Genomic DNA, 14,886 nt, shown 5'->3' with positions numbered 1-14,886 from the left:
GGGATTTATTAAGACTGTACCAACATTCACTTACTCATCATTCTGGGTTTTGCCCCAAATACTCTATTGAAACTGCTTTCTTGAAACTCCATATGCAATGGTAACTTTTCAGTCTCTCCTTAAAAGTGTTAACTACTGCCTCTTTCTTGAAACTCCTTTTTTGGTTTGTTTACTTGCCAGAACATACTGGTGGTTGTCCTATTCTTCTATTTTTTCATTTATTTTCCTTTTGGGCTTTGGCTCAGACCCCATAATTACAGGTTTCACAAGTGTGTGGAATTGGCTGTCTTTTCTCTTTATCCTTTATTCATTGGAATCCCATACTTTCAAATATTCATCTAATTGCAGAGAATATCTCAATACTACATGACCTAGCACAGTGCTTCCTCCACATATCTGCCGAGTAAAGAAGGAAGACAGGCAGGCACGTGGCTCACACCTGTAATCCCAGCACTTTGGGAGGCCAAGGCGGGTGGATCACAAAGTCAGGAGATCAAGACCATCCTGGCTAATATGGTGAAACCTCATCTCTACTAAAAACACAAAAATTAGCCCACTGTGGTGGCACGTGCCTATCGTCCCAGATACTCGGGAGGCTGAGGCAAGAGAATCGCTTGAACCTGGGAGGCAGAGGTTGCAGTGAGCTGTGATCATGCCACTGTACTCCAGCCTGAGTGACAGAGCCAGACTCCATCTTAAAAAAAAAAAAAAAAAAAAAAAGGAAAGAATAAAAAAAGGAAAGGAAGAAGAAAAGAGAGAGAATGAGGGAGGGAGAGGTAGAATGGGAGATTCCATGGAGAAGGGGAGGCCTGGGAGGTAGAGCACCCAAGGCAACAAAGAAGTCCAAGATCTGGGGATGTTATGCGTAGCTTATATGAATTTGAGTTAAGAAAGAGGAAGGACGACATCCTCAACTTACCTGTGTTTGTCACTGAGGTTTAGAAAAGGAGAAAAGATGTGAGTGACATCTGAAGTCATATGAGAAGGCAAGTAGATGCTAAAATAAGGAAGATAACTATGGGTATGGTAAAGAATCACAATGAGTTTACCCTTTCATTAAAGACAACTAAGCTGGGGGATGCTTGAGTTAGGAAGAACACAGTATATCCATCCTCAGAGGGTTCATTTGGATGTAATTCTCACTAAAGAAAGTTGGGAAATTTTGTCCTAGCACATCCCTTAAATATATCTCCCTAGAACAATAAAATCAATTGAAAATTTGTATTGTGTGGGAAAAAAATTCCATGGTCAAATAATTTTGAAAACCGTTGGATTTTAAAAAGTTAAATAGGTTTGGCTTCTTTGCTGTAAGACATTATAATGAATTTTATAAACTAATATTGTGTAATATAAACCTTGAAGAAAGATAAAGACTATTTTTCCCAACTGAACATTGTTTTTACTCTCCACAGAGTATCTGAAAGACCGATAAAGATCACAGTTCTATTTCATTGTGATTGCATTTATTGGTATATAATGTGTATCCACCCCTACATTAAGTGCTTATGTGCTAAGAGAGATAGTATTGGAAGATTTTGTTGCTACCTTTGAGAATAAAACATTCTAATTAGGGAAATTAGAGAAAAGCTAAAGATAGTTCATGATACAATCATAGGTCCTATGAGATCAGATTCCAAATCCAGAAGAAAAAGAACCAGACAACACTATCTAAATGTCATGATTCTCAATTCTTTACTTTGTTAAATACATCACTATAAGTAGAGGCCAAATGAAGAAAACAGATGAGGCATAATAAACAGGAGAAAATATATCCATGATATTAAACTTCAGCCCAATTCCACGTTTTTTTCATAAATACAAACATACAGTCAGATAGAAGGAATAAGTTCTAATGTTCAGTGGCGGAGTAGGGTGAGTACAGTCAGCAACAATGTATTATATATTCAAAGTAGCTAGAAAAAAGAACTTGAAATGTTCCCAACACATAGAAATGATAATCTAGGTAACGGATACCTCCAAACCTTGACATTATACATTCTATGCATATAACAAAATATCACACATAGTCCATATACATGTAAAATATATCAACAAAAAAGAATATAAATAGGACCAATTAATAATCTTTAAGGCAAAACAACAGTCAATATTCTGAGATTTAGTCCCACTAGTAAAAAAATGTAATAATTCAGTTGTGTCCACGTATTTCTCCCTACTGTGACCAAATTATTAAGAATAAATGGTCACGCCTGTAATCCCAAAACTTTGGGAGGCCAAGGCGGGCGAATCACAAGGTCAGGACATTGAGACCATCCTGGCTAACATGGTGAAACCCACGCTCTACTAAACAATTAGCCAGGTGTGGTGGCAGGCACCTGCAGTCCCAACTACTAGGGAGGCTAAGGCACAAGAATGGCGTGAACCCAGGAGGTGGAGCTTGCAGTGAGCCGAGATCGTGCCACTGCACTCCAGCTTGGGCGACAGAGCGAGACTCCGTCTCGGAAAAAAAAAGGGGGAACAGGTCAGCTTATATTTTAAAAGGAATTTATCTATAATCTTCATTTTAATGATTTGACCACATTCCTACTTCATGGCACAGGAAAGAATACAGCACAGTTGAGGGAGTGAAGCACACATTAGAACGATCAAGTATGTATTCATAAGGACAATAACAAAGTCCTTTGTTACTCTTAGGGGCTATGATTCACATGAGAGATCTATGTGTGTTAGGGGATTGGAAAGACTGGGCAATGAATAAAAAGAAGTGGCACAAGAAAACAATAAGAAAGATAGAATTGGCAGAGAACTGGATTCTCTTTCAGGGACCTACCGTTCCATCCCCACCACAGGCCAGAATTCGCAGATTTGGTACTTTCCTATACAATTCAAGCCTGTAGAGGAAATAGAAGAAAAAGTAAACAAAAGAACATTTCACTGGCTAGAGCAGAGAGAAAGCAGAGGACAACATGGGTAGGGGCGGTGTCCACTGGAGAAAATGTATGATCGTGAGGATGACAATGCTATCATAGGTCCCAAGTAACCACAGGAGGAATGACTCCCACAAGTGGAACAGGTGTAGGCATCAGACATTATTTTTGAATGAATAATTCAACGTTAGAATTTAAGGGATTTTAGGATGTCCTAGTTTTATTTCTCATAACTTTTATTACATGTCAACATTATGTTTCTCATTAGTTTTGACTTCTTTCTCTTTTCCCATCATTTCCTCTTCTCCTTTCCCCAAGAAAATCATCATGAATTGATAATCAATAGTCCTTATATATCCCCTCTTTATATTTATTAGCTTTCCCTGGATGTATTTACTTTTTCTAACTTACACTTTCTACTCTTAATCCTAAGAAATCTTTTTCAATGAGACGGGGAGGCTTCCCCATTATCATTACTATCACATCTATGATTCCATCTAGCCTGTCTCTCAGCTGAGTCACTTACACACCACTTTTACCTCCAACCCAAAGTGGGAAGATTGACTGATTTTTCTTTATCTCAAACTTCCCTGCTTGAAATAAGATCATTTTGTCTTTCCTCTTGGTTCTCAGGAAAATGCAGTGACACTGCTCCTGCTAAATCTTTCGCTTAGGTGAAGCTGTAATTGAGAAAGTATCACCTATTTAAATCACAAAATACGGGTTTCTTCTGAAAATATTTCCTGTCCTACCATGTTCTTTATGGTGACCTCTGAAGTGTCTCTCTAGGGTCTAACTAAAGTGATAAAATCTTGAGAAAATAAGCTCCTAAAATGGCACATCCCAGGATAGCAGATTTGCCTTAGCACAATAAAGTATAGAAAATAAATATATGGGGTGTGTGTGTGTGTGTGTGTGTGTGTGTGTGTGTGCGTGTATTATAGGGACACAGAGAGAAAGAATCTTGCAGCAAACTCAACTGGCAAAGAAATTTATACATTAAGAAAATAACAAATTAATTTTAATATTTCCTAATCTACATGCTTAAAATAAGTAATTTATCCATTTTATACAATACTATTTATCTAGAAATCACCTATTCCTCTGATATTGTTACTTATTAAAAAATAAATGGTATCCTTGTGTTCTAACATTTATCAGATAACATCTGAACTATCCTAGTACATGAATTTAAAACAGGGAGACAGAGAACAGCAGAAGTGTCCTTGGTCTTTTCCACTGTGTGCCTCTCCACCAAAGGGGAGAAACAGGATATGGGTCACCTACAATCTAGAGTTTGTTTTAAACACTTCTAACAAAAGCAGGGAATGAGATTTCTGAGATGCTCAGAAAAGGGATTGAGCAGGAATTAATATGTCTTCCCCACACTTGTGCAGAGTCCTCAGGTATAATCAATTGATTCTGTCTCTCGTACACACACACGCGCACGCGCGCGCACACACACACACACTCTTCTCAGTTCAAATGTTCGTAAACAAATATGGCTCCACCCTCCACAGACACACATTTACATTCCCACTAATGTGCATCTCCGAAGTTGTACATGAAGAAATAGAAAAACAATGGGTCCTTTCTCAATTCACAGATTTGTGGAGAACAGTCTACAGTTACACACATGTAAGTAACAAACACACTAGACGTATCCTGAGTTAATAGCTGAGAAGATATGTTTTGAAAGGAACTAAGCCAAGAAAGAGTAGGAGAGAACTTTAGATGAAGTTTTAAAGGAAGGAGATACAGGTGAGAAAGTAGATGACAGACGGTCAGGAAATACCTCACAAGGTAATCAGATAATGAAGCAGAAAGTGCTCACTTGCCTAAAATACTTATGGACCATGGAGAATATTTCCAGACTTACGCATCTTTTGGCCCTTCCTGAGAGAGATCAAAGACTTGCCGTGGATTCAGGTACCACATGAACATCTGCAGGACTTTGGTTCCCTGTAGAAAATAAATACACAAAAAGGCAATAATAGGAAGAAATTTCCCACTGATCATTTAAAAAATCAATCCTTTTATTTAAAATAATACACGGGGAATGATGGCTCATCCCTGTAATCCCAGCACCTTGGAAGACTGAGGCAGGTGGATCGCTTGAGCCCAGGAGTTTGAGACCAGCCTGGGAAACATGAAAAAATCCTGTCTCTACAAAAAATACAAAAATAAGCCAGGTGTGGTGACGCATGCCTTTAGTCCCAGCCGAGGAGGTGGAGTGTGCTGTGAACCGAGATCGCACCATTGCACTCCAGCCTGAGTGATAGGAGTGAAACCCTGTCTCAAAAAATAAAAATGAGTGAGTGAATGAATGATGAATAAGTAAATAAAATAATATCTAATTATAAGCAGTATAGAAGTGTAGTTAAAATCACCACCTTTGGTCATGGATATACATAGGTTGAATGTCAGGCTAGATGTTTATCTAACCTACGTAACTCTGGGCAAGTTTCTTAACTTCATTTAGCTCAACCCACCTTTTCTTTAACACAGAGATAAGAATACCCAGTTTGCAGACTTGTTGCAAGGATTAAAAGCCATAATTTTTGAGAAGTACATTACAGTGTTTAAAATGCAGTAAGCCCTTAATGAATAATATTTACTTTACTATCATTAATGTATGACAATCCATACAGAAAAGTTATTAGTGAACCTATGTAATTTGACATTAATTTTCACTTTGTTGTGCAGATTATTGTCTGTATAATATAAAATATGGGCAGCATTAGCTAAGTATTAATATAATTGTATTTATGTATTTATTTTATTTTATTTTATTTTATTTTATTTGAGACGGAGTCTTGCTCTGTCACTCAGGCTGGAGTGCAGTGGCGTGATCTTGGCTCACTGCAAGCTCCACCTCCCGTGTTCACACCATTCTCCTCCCTCAGCCTCCCGAGTAACTGGGACTACAGCAACTGGGACTACAGCCACCCGCCACCACACCTGGCCTTTTTTTTAATTTTATTTTTTTATTTTTAGGGGACACGGGGTTTCACCGTGTTAGCCAGGATGGTCTCGATCTCCTGACCTCGTGATCCACCCGTCTCGGCCTCCCAAAGTGCTGGGATTACAGGCGTGAGCCACCACGCCCGGCCAATATAATTTTATGGAAATACTGTTTTCTAACTGAAGCAAAAGTATCCCAGGCTCCCAGTTATTTTATACATATATAAAACTTCCTTAGTAAGATCACAGCTTACTTTGACATTTTCAATCTCCATGGCTATACCGGTTTGTTTAAGCCAAACGCTTCTCTCTCACGTGAACATTTTTGGGGCGTTTTAAGTAACTGTGACATTTATAGAGATCATCATTATAGCAGACATAAGGTCACTTTAGAGATCATTTTTAAAGTGGATTGAGCAAACAAGAAATTCAAGAAGAATCTTTTTATCAAGCAATACCAAAAGAGCTTTAAAAATGAGCAGGATGCCCCATTTTATCACCCATAGCAAATAATATTTGAGCAGTTGAACCGAGTGTATTGCTCATAATATTGTTGTTTTAGTAGATATCATAATTGCTCTTTCTTAAAATATTCCTAGGTTTAACTAAAAAACTGCATTTAAGAGTCATCCTAATATAGTAAACATAGTACGAGATTTCAGGTCAAATTAACTTCAGTGTTCTGAGTAATCATGAGCATTTATAACCCTGCAGAAATGCAGTATATAAAATAGAAAGGATGTCCACTTTCCAGGGTGAATATGAGAATTAAATCAATCAGTAACAGTCACGTATCTAGCACAGTATGTGGCACAAAACAGACCTTTGTTAATGTTAATCCTTTTCTTTTTTGCAGCCTGTTAATCTATTCATTAAATTACACTTGCGAATGTGAGCTGTAAAGTGTAGCTTATAATTATCACATTGTTACTCCTGTTGTTACATAGGCCAATGCAGGTCTTTTGTTGCATGTACCAGCCAAACCTGTAATTTGAAAGTTCTGCCTTATCATGTGCTTGCTATAATTTTAGGAATCACACTCTATCTAATAATTACAACGAATCCTTCAGTTTCACCAAATGACATATTTTGCTTCCTATCAAATTCAAGCAGATTTAGATCTATGTACACACTAAATACTGGATCGTTTTCCCTCTTCTCATGCTGAGCCTTGCTATGAAGTATGTTTGAGATTATCTTGAATAATCTTTTATGTTTAATAGGTAACACGGGAGTTATTTTAATGACCAACTAATTTATAAAACATTTCCAACTGACTTGCTAGAAAATTCTTTGTTCAGGCCGGGTGCGGTGGCTCACGCCTGTAATCCCAGCACTGTGGGAGGCCAAGGTGGGCAGATCACGAGGTCAGGAGATTGAGACCATCCTGCCTAACATGGTGAAACCCCGTCTCTACTAAAAATACAAAAAAATTAGCTGGGTGTGGTAGTGGGCAACTGTAGTCCCAGCTACTCGGGAGGCTGAGGCAGAAGAATGGCGTGAATCCAGGAGGCAGAGCTTGCAGTGAGCCGAGATCACGCCACTTCACTCCAGCCTGGGCGACAGAGAGACTCCGTCTCAGGAAAAAAAAAAAAAAAAGAAAAAAGAAAAGAAAATTTTGTGTTCAGTTTTAGATTCCTAGAGTAGTTTGAATTGTTGATGTTAATTACTCCTTTCCACCTTTGCTATAGGAGAATGCACATCTCAGTTTCAGCCTCCCTATCATGCAAACATTACTAGGTAATTAACATCTTCCAAAAAATAAAAATAAAAGGCATTGAGAGATTGTTTTCCTTAACTTGAATTTCTCTAAAAGGTCTGAGTGGCCGCAGAGGTGCCATTTCTATTGCAATCTATTGGAATAACATCCCTGCAATCGTGTAGAGATAATTTGCATAGCCAGACATGGCTACCCTGTTGAAGTTGACATTCAGGCATGATATGACTACATCTTTTAAAAAGTAATCTTCTTTCCAAAATATGGTATTTATTGCCAAAAATGGTAAGTGTTTAAAAGAAAGCATTGAAAAAATGCTCCACCTAGTGGGTGGAGAAACAAAGATCTAACTCACACATTTAAACGAATTCTATTAACTCTGCTGTTACCTCTAGGTTAAGTCACTTTAAAGCTTTAATAGAAGTAATTTATTAAATGTAACTGAATGGTTAGACAAATATTAATTCACCAGGAGAAGAGTAATTTGTTTCTTCCTCAATAGTAGGATTAAATCTGCTCATTTAGACACCTGTCACTCACTAACAAGTCTCCAACACTCTCATAGTTATCACATGAATGCCAAACACAAAAACTGCAACTTTTGTGCAAGAGTCTAATTTTCTCTAAATGAAAAAAAAAAAAAAACAGCTTATATGCCAATCCCAATCCATGCATGCTGTTGTAGATATACCTCACTGACCACAGAACTTTTTTAGATACTATAAGAATGGGTATTCCTAAGGAGTGAAAAGAACATTATTCTTCCAAGCAGCAGGTACTGGCGAGGGAGTGCAACAGGAGAATACAAATTCCCAAAAAGTGGCTGGATTTAACAAGAGTCATTCATTCACCTACTATGTGACAGGCACAGTTTTAGGTAAGAGAATACAGAGAAATACGCAGATGAACAAGGCAGAGGTGATCTTGCTCTCAGAAGGAAGTTCTGTGCATTCTTTATAAAGGAAAACATAATGACAGTTGTTGGGGGTGTGGAGAAGCAATCAAGAATTGATCCGTTCAAACAGCACATCAATCTTCATCAAAGCACCATAACTCTAGTGTAGGCTGAAACTCTGCTATGTTACTAAGTCTTGGTTTATATCATGCAGGCATTGTCTACATTACAGAAAGAACAACTGCCCAGACAATAAGAAAGGCCTGAGAAAAATACATTAATGAGAGGAAGGGCTTAAGAAATAATTATTTCAAACTGCTTCAAACAATCCAAACAGAATGCCTCATTTATTCAGTAATACGTATTGGGCCCCTACTCTGTCCATGTGTACCATCAGGATCTCAGAATCTACTGGAAGGAGAGCAAAACAAAATAAATTAATTCACTAAAGAAGAGAACTTCTCTGATACAGATGTCTGCTGAGTAGGATGAGTGCCCAGAGGAAACACTCTTAGCCCAAGTTGAGAGATTAGAAGGCATTGTAAGTAAAATATCTGAAATGTGTCTTGAAAAATGAGTAGAGTTAACTCTTTCTTTCCACCCCAAATAGATGAAGAAGTTTCAGAGCTTGGGATTTATAGAAAACAAGGAGTCATTGAAAAGTCTTAATTAAGAGATTCAGACCACCCTTTTTTTTTTTTTTTTTTTTTCTCCAAACTGACTTTTTTTTATGCATCACTCTGGCTACAGACTAAGAAGCCAGACCTATCACAGGGGCTAGTTTGGGTCTTAGCTGCCCAGTTCTCCCACCAATATTATGATTTCAGAAATAGGACTTTTCATAGATTCATCATTTGGTTGTTTTAATTCCATCTGTTGAGGCTGGCTGGACAAGAAGATCTTGAGGTTAGATTTTGACAAGTGTCCTCATCTATTGACTGCCCTCTGCCCTCTTCCCTGCCTACTCTAAACCTTAGGAGCCTAAACTTTTATCTAAATGTAATTATCCTTGAATTATCACTTGGTTGTGAAGTTTCCAGTACTGCAGAAAAGTAACTACTTCATTAAAGTTGTTTGTCCAATTATTTAGAAACAGTTTTGGGACTAAAATTTCTCATCTGAAGTTATTTACTCTGTCTTCCCCTTCTCCCCACCTTGATGTGACTGGCCCCCAACTTAGGAGGGGTGGCCCTAGTCTGAGAAAGCCTATTCCCAGATGGTGGTGTAAACTCAGCTGGCATGAGTCTGTCCACAGACTGGATACCTCTTCCCTGATCACCCTACTGATAAAGACCTGGGGCCTTTAATCCAAGGATCCAACTCCTGCCATACCTCTATCCTAGGATTCCACATTGAACAGCGTGCAAAGCCAGGGTCTGGATCCCTCAGCTCTGGGGGATGATCAGCTAGAATCATCCTAGAGGTCAAAACGTTGCTTTACCCTGAAGTTAAAGTCTAGGTCACTGGAAGAGAAAGTCATGAGAGAACGTGAGGGAGAGACAGTGTGAAAGCAGGAAACACTGAGAAATATCACGGGATTCTATAGAACTCAGAAATATGCTAATGAGCCCAGGACCTCAAAGATAAATCTAAGTTTTGACATTAAGGCAAACAGAAGTGTAAGGGAGGGGGCCTATTTCTCTAGTACTCGAAAGTTTCCACACACAGGAGGGGATTGCATCGGAGTAAACTTTATCTTCCACTTACTACCTCTTTCCACAGAAGGAGGTATTCAAAGTGGAAATTCTTGGCTGGGCACAGTGCTGTAATCCCAGCATTTTGGGAGGCCGAGGCAGGCAGATCACCTGAGGTCAGGCATTTCAGACCAGTCTGGCCAACATAGTGAAACCCCATCTCTACTAAAAATACAGAAATTAGCCTGGTGTGGTGGCACATGCCTATAATCCCAGCTACTTGGGAGGCTGAGGCAAGAGAATTGCTTGAACCCGGGAGGTGGAGGTTGCAGTGAGCTGAGATCGTGCCACTGTACTCCAGCCTGGGTGACAGAGCAAGACACCGTATCAAAAAAAAAAAAAAAAAAGAGTTGAAATTTTGGTCCCTGATTCCTCAAATAATTCAAATCCCAATAATACAATAGCAGCAGCGCTACCAAGCTCTACAGCTTTGCAAAACACCCAGTGTCATCTCTACCTTAAGAGTGTTGGAAAAACAAAGAGACAACTACTGTGAAGTTTAAAAGAAGAGATTTAACAACCTAGGTGCTCATCAACAGAAGAATGGATAAAGAAAACGTGGTACACATATGTAATGAAATAGTCTTTGATCATAAAAAAGAATGAAATCCTGTCATTTGCAGCAACAAAGATAGAACTGGAGGTCATTATGTTAAGCGAAATAAACCTGGCACAGAAAGACAAAAATTGGCGTGCTCTCACTCATATGTAGAGGAACTAAAAAAGTGGATCTGACAGAGGTAGAGAGTAGAATGATACTTACCAGAGGCTGGGAAGGGTGTGGTGGGGGCAGGGAATGACCAGAGGTTGGATAGTAAATACAAACATACAATTACATAGAAGAAATAGGTTCTAGTGTTTGCACAGTGGGGTGACTATACTAAACTACAGTATATCGTACCTTTCAAAATAACTAGAAGATTTGAAATATTTCAAACACAAAGAAACGACAAATGTTTGAGGTGACAGATGTGCTAAATACCCATTATACATGCCATAAATGTATCAAAATAGCATATGTACTCCATAAGTATGTACAAAAAATAATGTATCAATTTAGAAAAAAATTAAAGAGTTTTAAAATATGGAATTTCTTAAAAGAAAGACATAGAAGCAGTCCTTATTTATGTTCATCCCAATACATTCCTTCAAAATGTTTTCCTTACACAAGTAAAATATTATATAAAGAAAAAAAGCTATTTTTCTTGCCAGTAGGTGGCAATATTGCCCAGTAATTTACTTAAAAAACAAGACTAAGCAAGTTGAAAATGAAAAAAAAAAAAAAAAAAAAAAAGTCTAAAGCCTAAGTTTCAAAGAGGGAAAGAGACAGGCATGCTTTATAGCTAAAAGCGGGTGAATAGAATAAGTAAATTACGAAAAGGCAAAACTCAGGATCTAACAAAAAATATCTATTTTTCTATTGATCACAGTAAGCTCCTGCTAACCAGAGTATGGTTCTCTGAGCAGCAGTATCAGCACCTGCGAGCTTGTGACGAATGCAGCATCTTCCGGCCCACCCCGACTTACTGAAGCAGAATCTGCATTGTAACACGATTCCCAACCGAGTCATATGCACATTAAATTCCACCATATTACTCCTCTGTTCAAAAGCCAAAAGGTTTTTTAACCTAAAATATTTTAAACAGCACAAAAACTACTTTCCATTGCATAAATCCATAGTCTTCAATACGAAGTATCCTGTTTCTTGGAGACATGATTCCATAGGATCATTCTGATCTTTAATCACATTTCCAAAAACTTAATATGCACGCACCACTCATCATGTTGTCCTCAAAATGAATAATCGGCATCATGACATCTGTTCTTCTAATCCTATTATACAATTAATTAACTATGTGCTGTGTTCTAGCAATCAGATTCAATGGTGGACCTGTATCCCAACAGTGAAGATGCACATAGAGCAGTTACGTTGCAGTTCATATCATGCAAATGTGTACCAAGGGCTATCGAGGCATAGTGGACAGGACGATTGATCTCCAGAAATGGTTCAGAAAGGCGCCACTGAGCCTTGAAGGATGAACAAGAATTTGCCAAACAGGAATCTGCCACAGTAAAGAGCAGGAAAAGGACAGTCCTTCCAGTCTTCTCTCCTCTGCATAACTAAGTAGTGTCCATCTTTGATTTCAGCCATGTCCATGACACCATTTACTTATCACTCCCAAGTCACTGCTTACCTCTGAAATACCATAGCACTGCAGTCTGAGCCACTCAATTTAGAAGTCACATGCAGTTAATGTTGCTTAAATTATTTTCCATTTGTTCCTTTCGTGTCATTAACAAACAAGATGTCTTTAGAAAAGTTCATTTAAGCTTCCTTGACCTCTCTTTTCTATTTAGTGAAATAGGAAGTAATATTAGACAATCTCTGAAGTCCCCGTTACTAATAATTTATACATAGACTGGAATAGGAACAGGCTACGTCTTAACTGGATCATCAGCTCCTTAAAGAAATAGATAACTTACAAGCTTCTGTGTGCCCTAGGGAAGACAGCTTAAAATGATTTAATAAATGCATCTTATATGTGGACTGTCATGACAAAATATATTTGAAACTAATTAATACGTGGTGCTCAGGTGGCCAAAATCATGGAACCAATTACATTTCCATGTTTCATGGTTCCCAACTGCATCTATAACCTTTGATAGGACATAGGGATACTAGCCTAAGAAAGTGGGTATGGTTCAGGGAAAATTAAACCTCATTTCAAGGAAACTCATGTCTAGGTCCTCCTCTAATGATGTCTTAGAATTGCCATCATTACTCCACAAAGATCTCTCAGCAACTCAAAAATGCAGGTCTTGAAAGCAAATGGTTTATTTGCTTACACAAACTTCTTTTCCTTGTTCTCCAAAATGTTAATACACATTTTTATCATAAGCTTTTGAGAATTTTGAAGAGATGAAAGGAGGCATAATATTTCATCTAAATCATAAGCTCCCATAAGAGAAGTTTTATTGTAATTAATACATTCCAGACAATGCCCATTGTCTTTAGTAATAAGAACATCATCTTGGACCATTGGGTCAAGTCAATTCTAATTATACAACTTATCTTCCTTATATGGGATGGCTAAAGGGTTTCAAATCTCCAGTTGTTTATTGTAAAACTTGAAGGAATCTTGTCTCAAAATGTAAAATATATACTTCATGGATAAAGAAAATATTTTCTCATCCCAACTCAGATGAAAATAACAGAAAATTAAAGCCCATAGAAGAGTATTGATAAGAAGCCTCAGAGAGTGGGAGGAGAATGGGATGAAGAGACAAAGACCAGGATTCAAGAACAAATTCTGTCTTTAAAGAGCAGTGTGACTTTAGGCATGCCTTTAGACTTAACTTTTCTAAGTCAATTTGTTTATTCTCAAAGGAGATAAGTATCTGTACTATTGGATTTGGACTAGGGCCAAATGAAACCTTAAGAAGTTGATATTTTCTATAATATTGGTGGTATTTGGTAGTGATTATCATGACTTACAAATCATCCTTTTTTCTTCTCTGAGGATAGGGACGAAAGTAGTTGTATCTAAATTGCAACAGAAAGAAATAAAAAGAAGTTGGTAAAGGACCTCCAAACTACAAGAATTGAGGAATCCTGAAACATATGAACTAAGAGAAATTCTGGAATATCCTTTCTTGAAAATCTGTAAGGAAAAAGTCAGTAGTTAGGTTTCTTAAGTGCCTCTGTTATAGTCTTATATGGAAGCAGACAGACAAATTATAGAACATCTAGGTTTTACCCAGCCCTGTAATGTGTAAAGCTATCAGAGAAACAATAACCTTGTTCCTAAGAAACCGGTGTCTTCCAAAGCTTGGGATCCTAGTGGTACTATTTTAATTGGCCGTGAGAGTTGTGTCTTCAAGAACTTATCAAAACTTCTCAGTTAAAAATCATGAAAAATGACTCACCTGGTTGCCTCCACTCTTGGGATTCACAAATACAAGCAAGGGTTTCATGAGAGGAGAAGAGATGGGTTTTATCACAAAAGGACGACCTTTGTTTTCCTGCTGAAAGAAGCAATCAGCACTGTTAGGATACACACCCATGGCTTGAAAGGCAACCCCAAGGCAAGGGAGGTGGAAAAACCCTACATTTTGTTTCCCAGGGCTGACTCTTAACATGACTTCCATGTAAGACTTGGAAGAAAGTATCTCAAGTTATCATTTGCTCCGCAGAATTAAGCCAGGCTTTTTATTTTACTCTGTAAATTCCAAATATTCCAGAAATATTAGTTTTGATCTTCATCATCATCATCCTGGGGATAACATTTCCAGGCAAGTGCAGAGGTTAGTTTTGAGTGTTTGTTTTTTAAAAAGAACAGAAAGAATTCTCTTGTGGTTAGAGTGCAGTGAGGAGAAAGCAGTGGTAGAAGATAGATCAGAAAAATCAACTTAGATCTGATCTCATAGGGCAGAGTAGATTATGGAAAGAAAGTGAAAATTCCTCAGAATAAAACTCTGAAACACCTACTTCCATCCCTCTTTTACTGGCTTTTCTTTTAAAGCTTGTTCTCTTCTTCTTCCGATTTGAAGCCTTCAGTGAGTTCTGTAGGGAGAGAGAGAAAAACGCCTGAGCCCAGAGGCAACCAGTCCAGGAGCTTTCCCATGCAGAACCAAGTAGAAAATGGCGGCAGCGCATGCTATTCCACTGCATGCTTCTCATGCTTTCACACTTCCAAGCCACTGTTCATGGGTAAGCCACAGACAGAA

General features: G+C 38.1%; 1 protein-coding gene across 3 annotated transcripts in view; it reads right to left on the bottom strand.

Moving 5' to 3' along the window:
- Window positions 1-14,886, bottom strand: part of DGKI (diacylglycerol kinase iota) — a 467,119-nt gene that overhangs the window by 211,977 nt on the left and 240,256 nt on the right. For all 3 annotated transcript variants that reach the window (XM_030932674.1, XM_030932675.1, XM_030932676.1), the window contains exons 9-12: window positions 14,648-14,722; window positions 14,086-14,184; window positions 4,768-4,850; window positions 2,792-2,852 (exon numbers count right to left, since the gene is read on the bottom strand). In XM_030932674.1, the coding sequence (XP_030788534.1) occupies window positions 2,792-2,852; window positions 4,768-4,850; window positions 14,086-14,184; window positions 14,648-14,722 (318 nt within the window). The remainder of the gene's footprint in view (window positions 1-2,791; window positions 2,853-4,767; window positions 4,851-14,085; window positions 14,185-14,647; window positions 14,723-14,886) is intronic.

Source organism: Rhinopithecus roxellana, chromosome 6, assembly GCF_007565055.1.
Source record: "Rhinopithecus roxellana isolate Shanxi Qingling chromosome 6, ASM756505v1, whole genome shotgun sequence".
Lineage (NCBI taxonomy): Eukaryota > Metazoa > Chordata > Mammalia > Primates > Cercopithecidae > Rhinopithecus > Rhinopithecus roxellana.
This window is presented reverse-complemented; position numbering and strand designations above follow the sequence as displayed.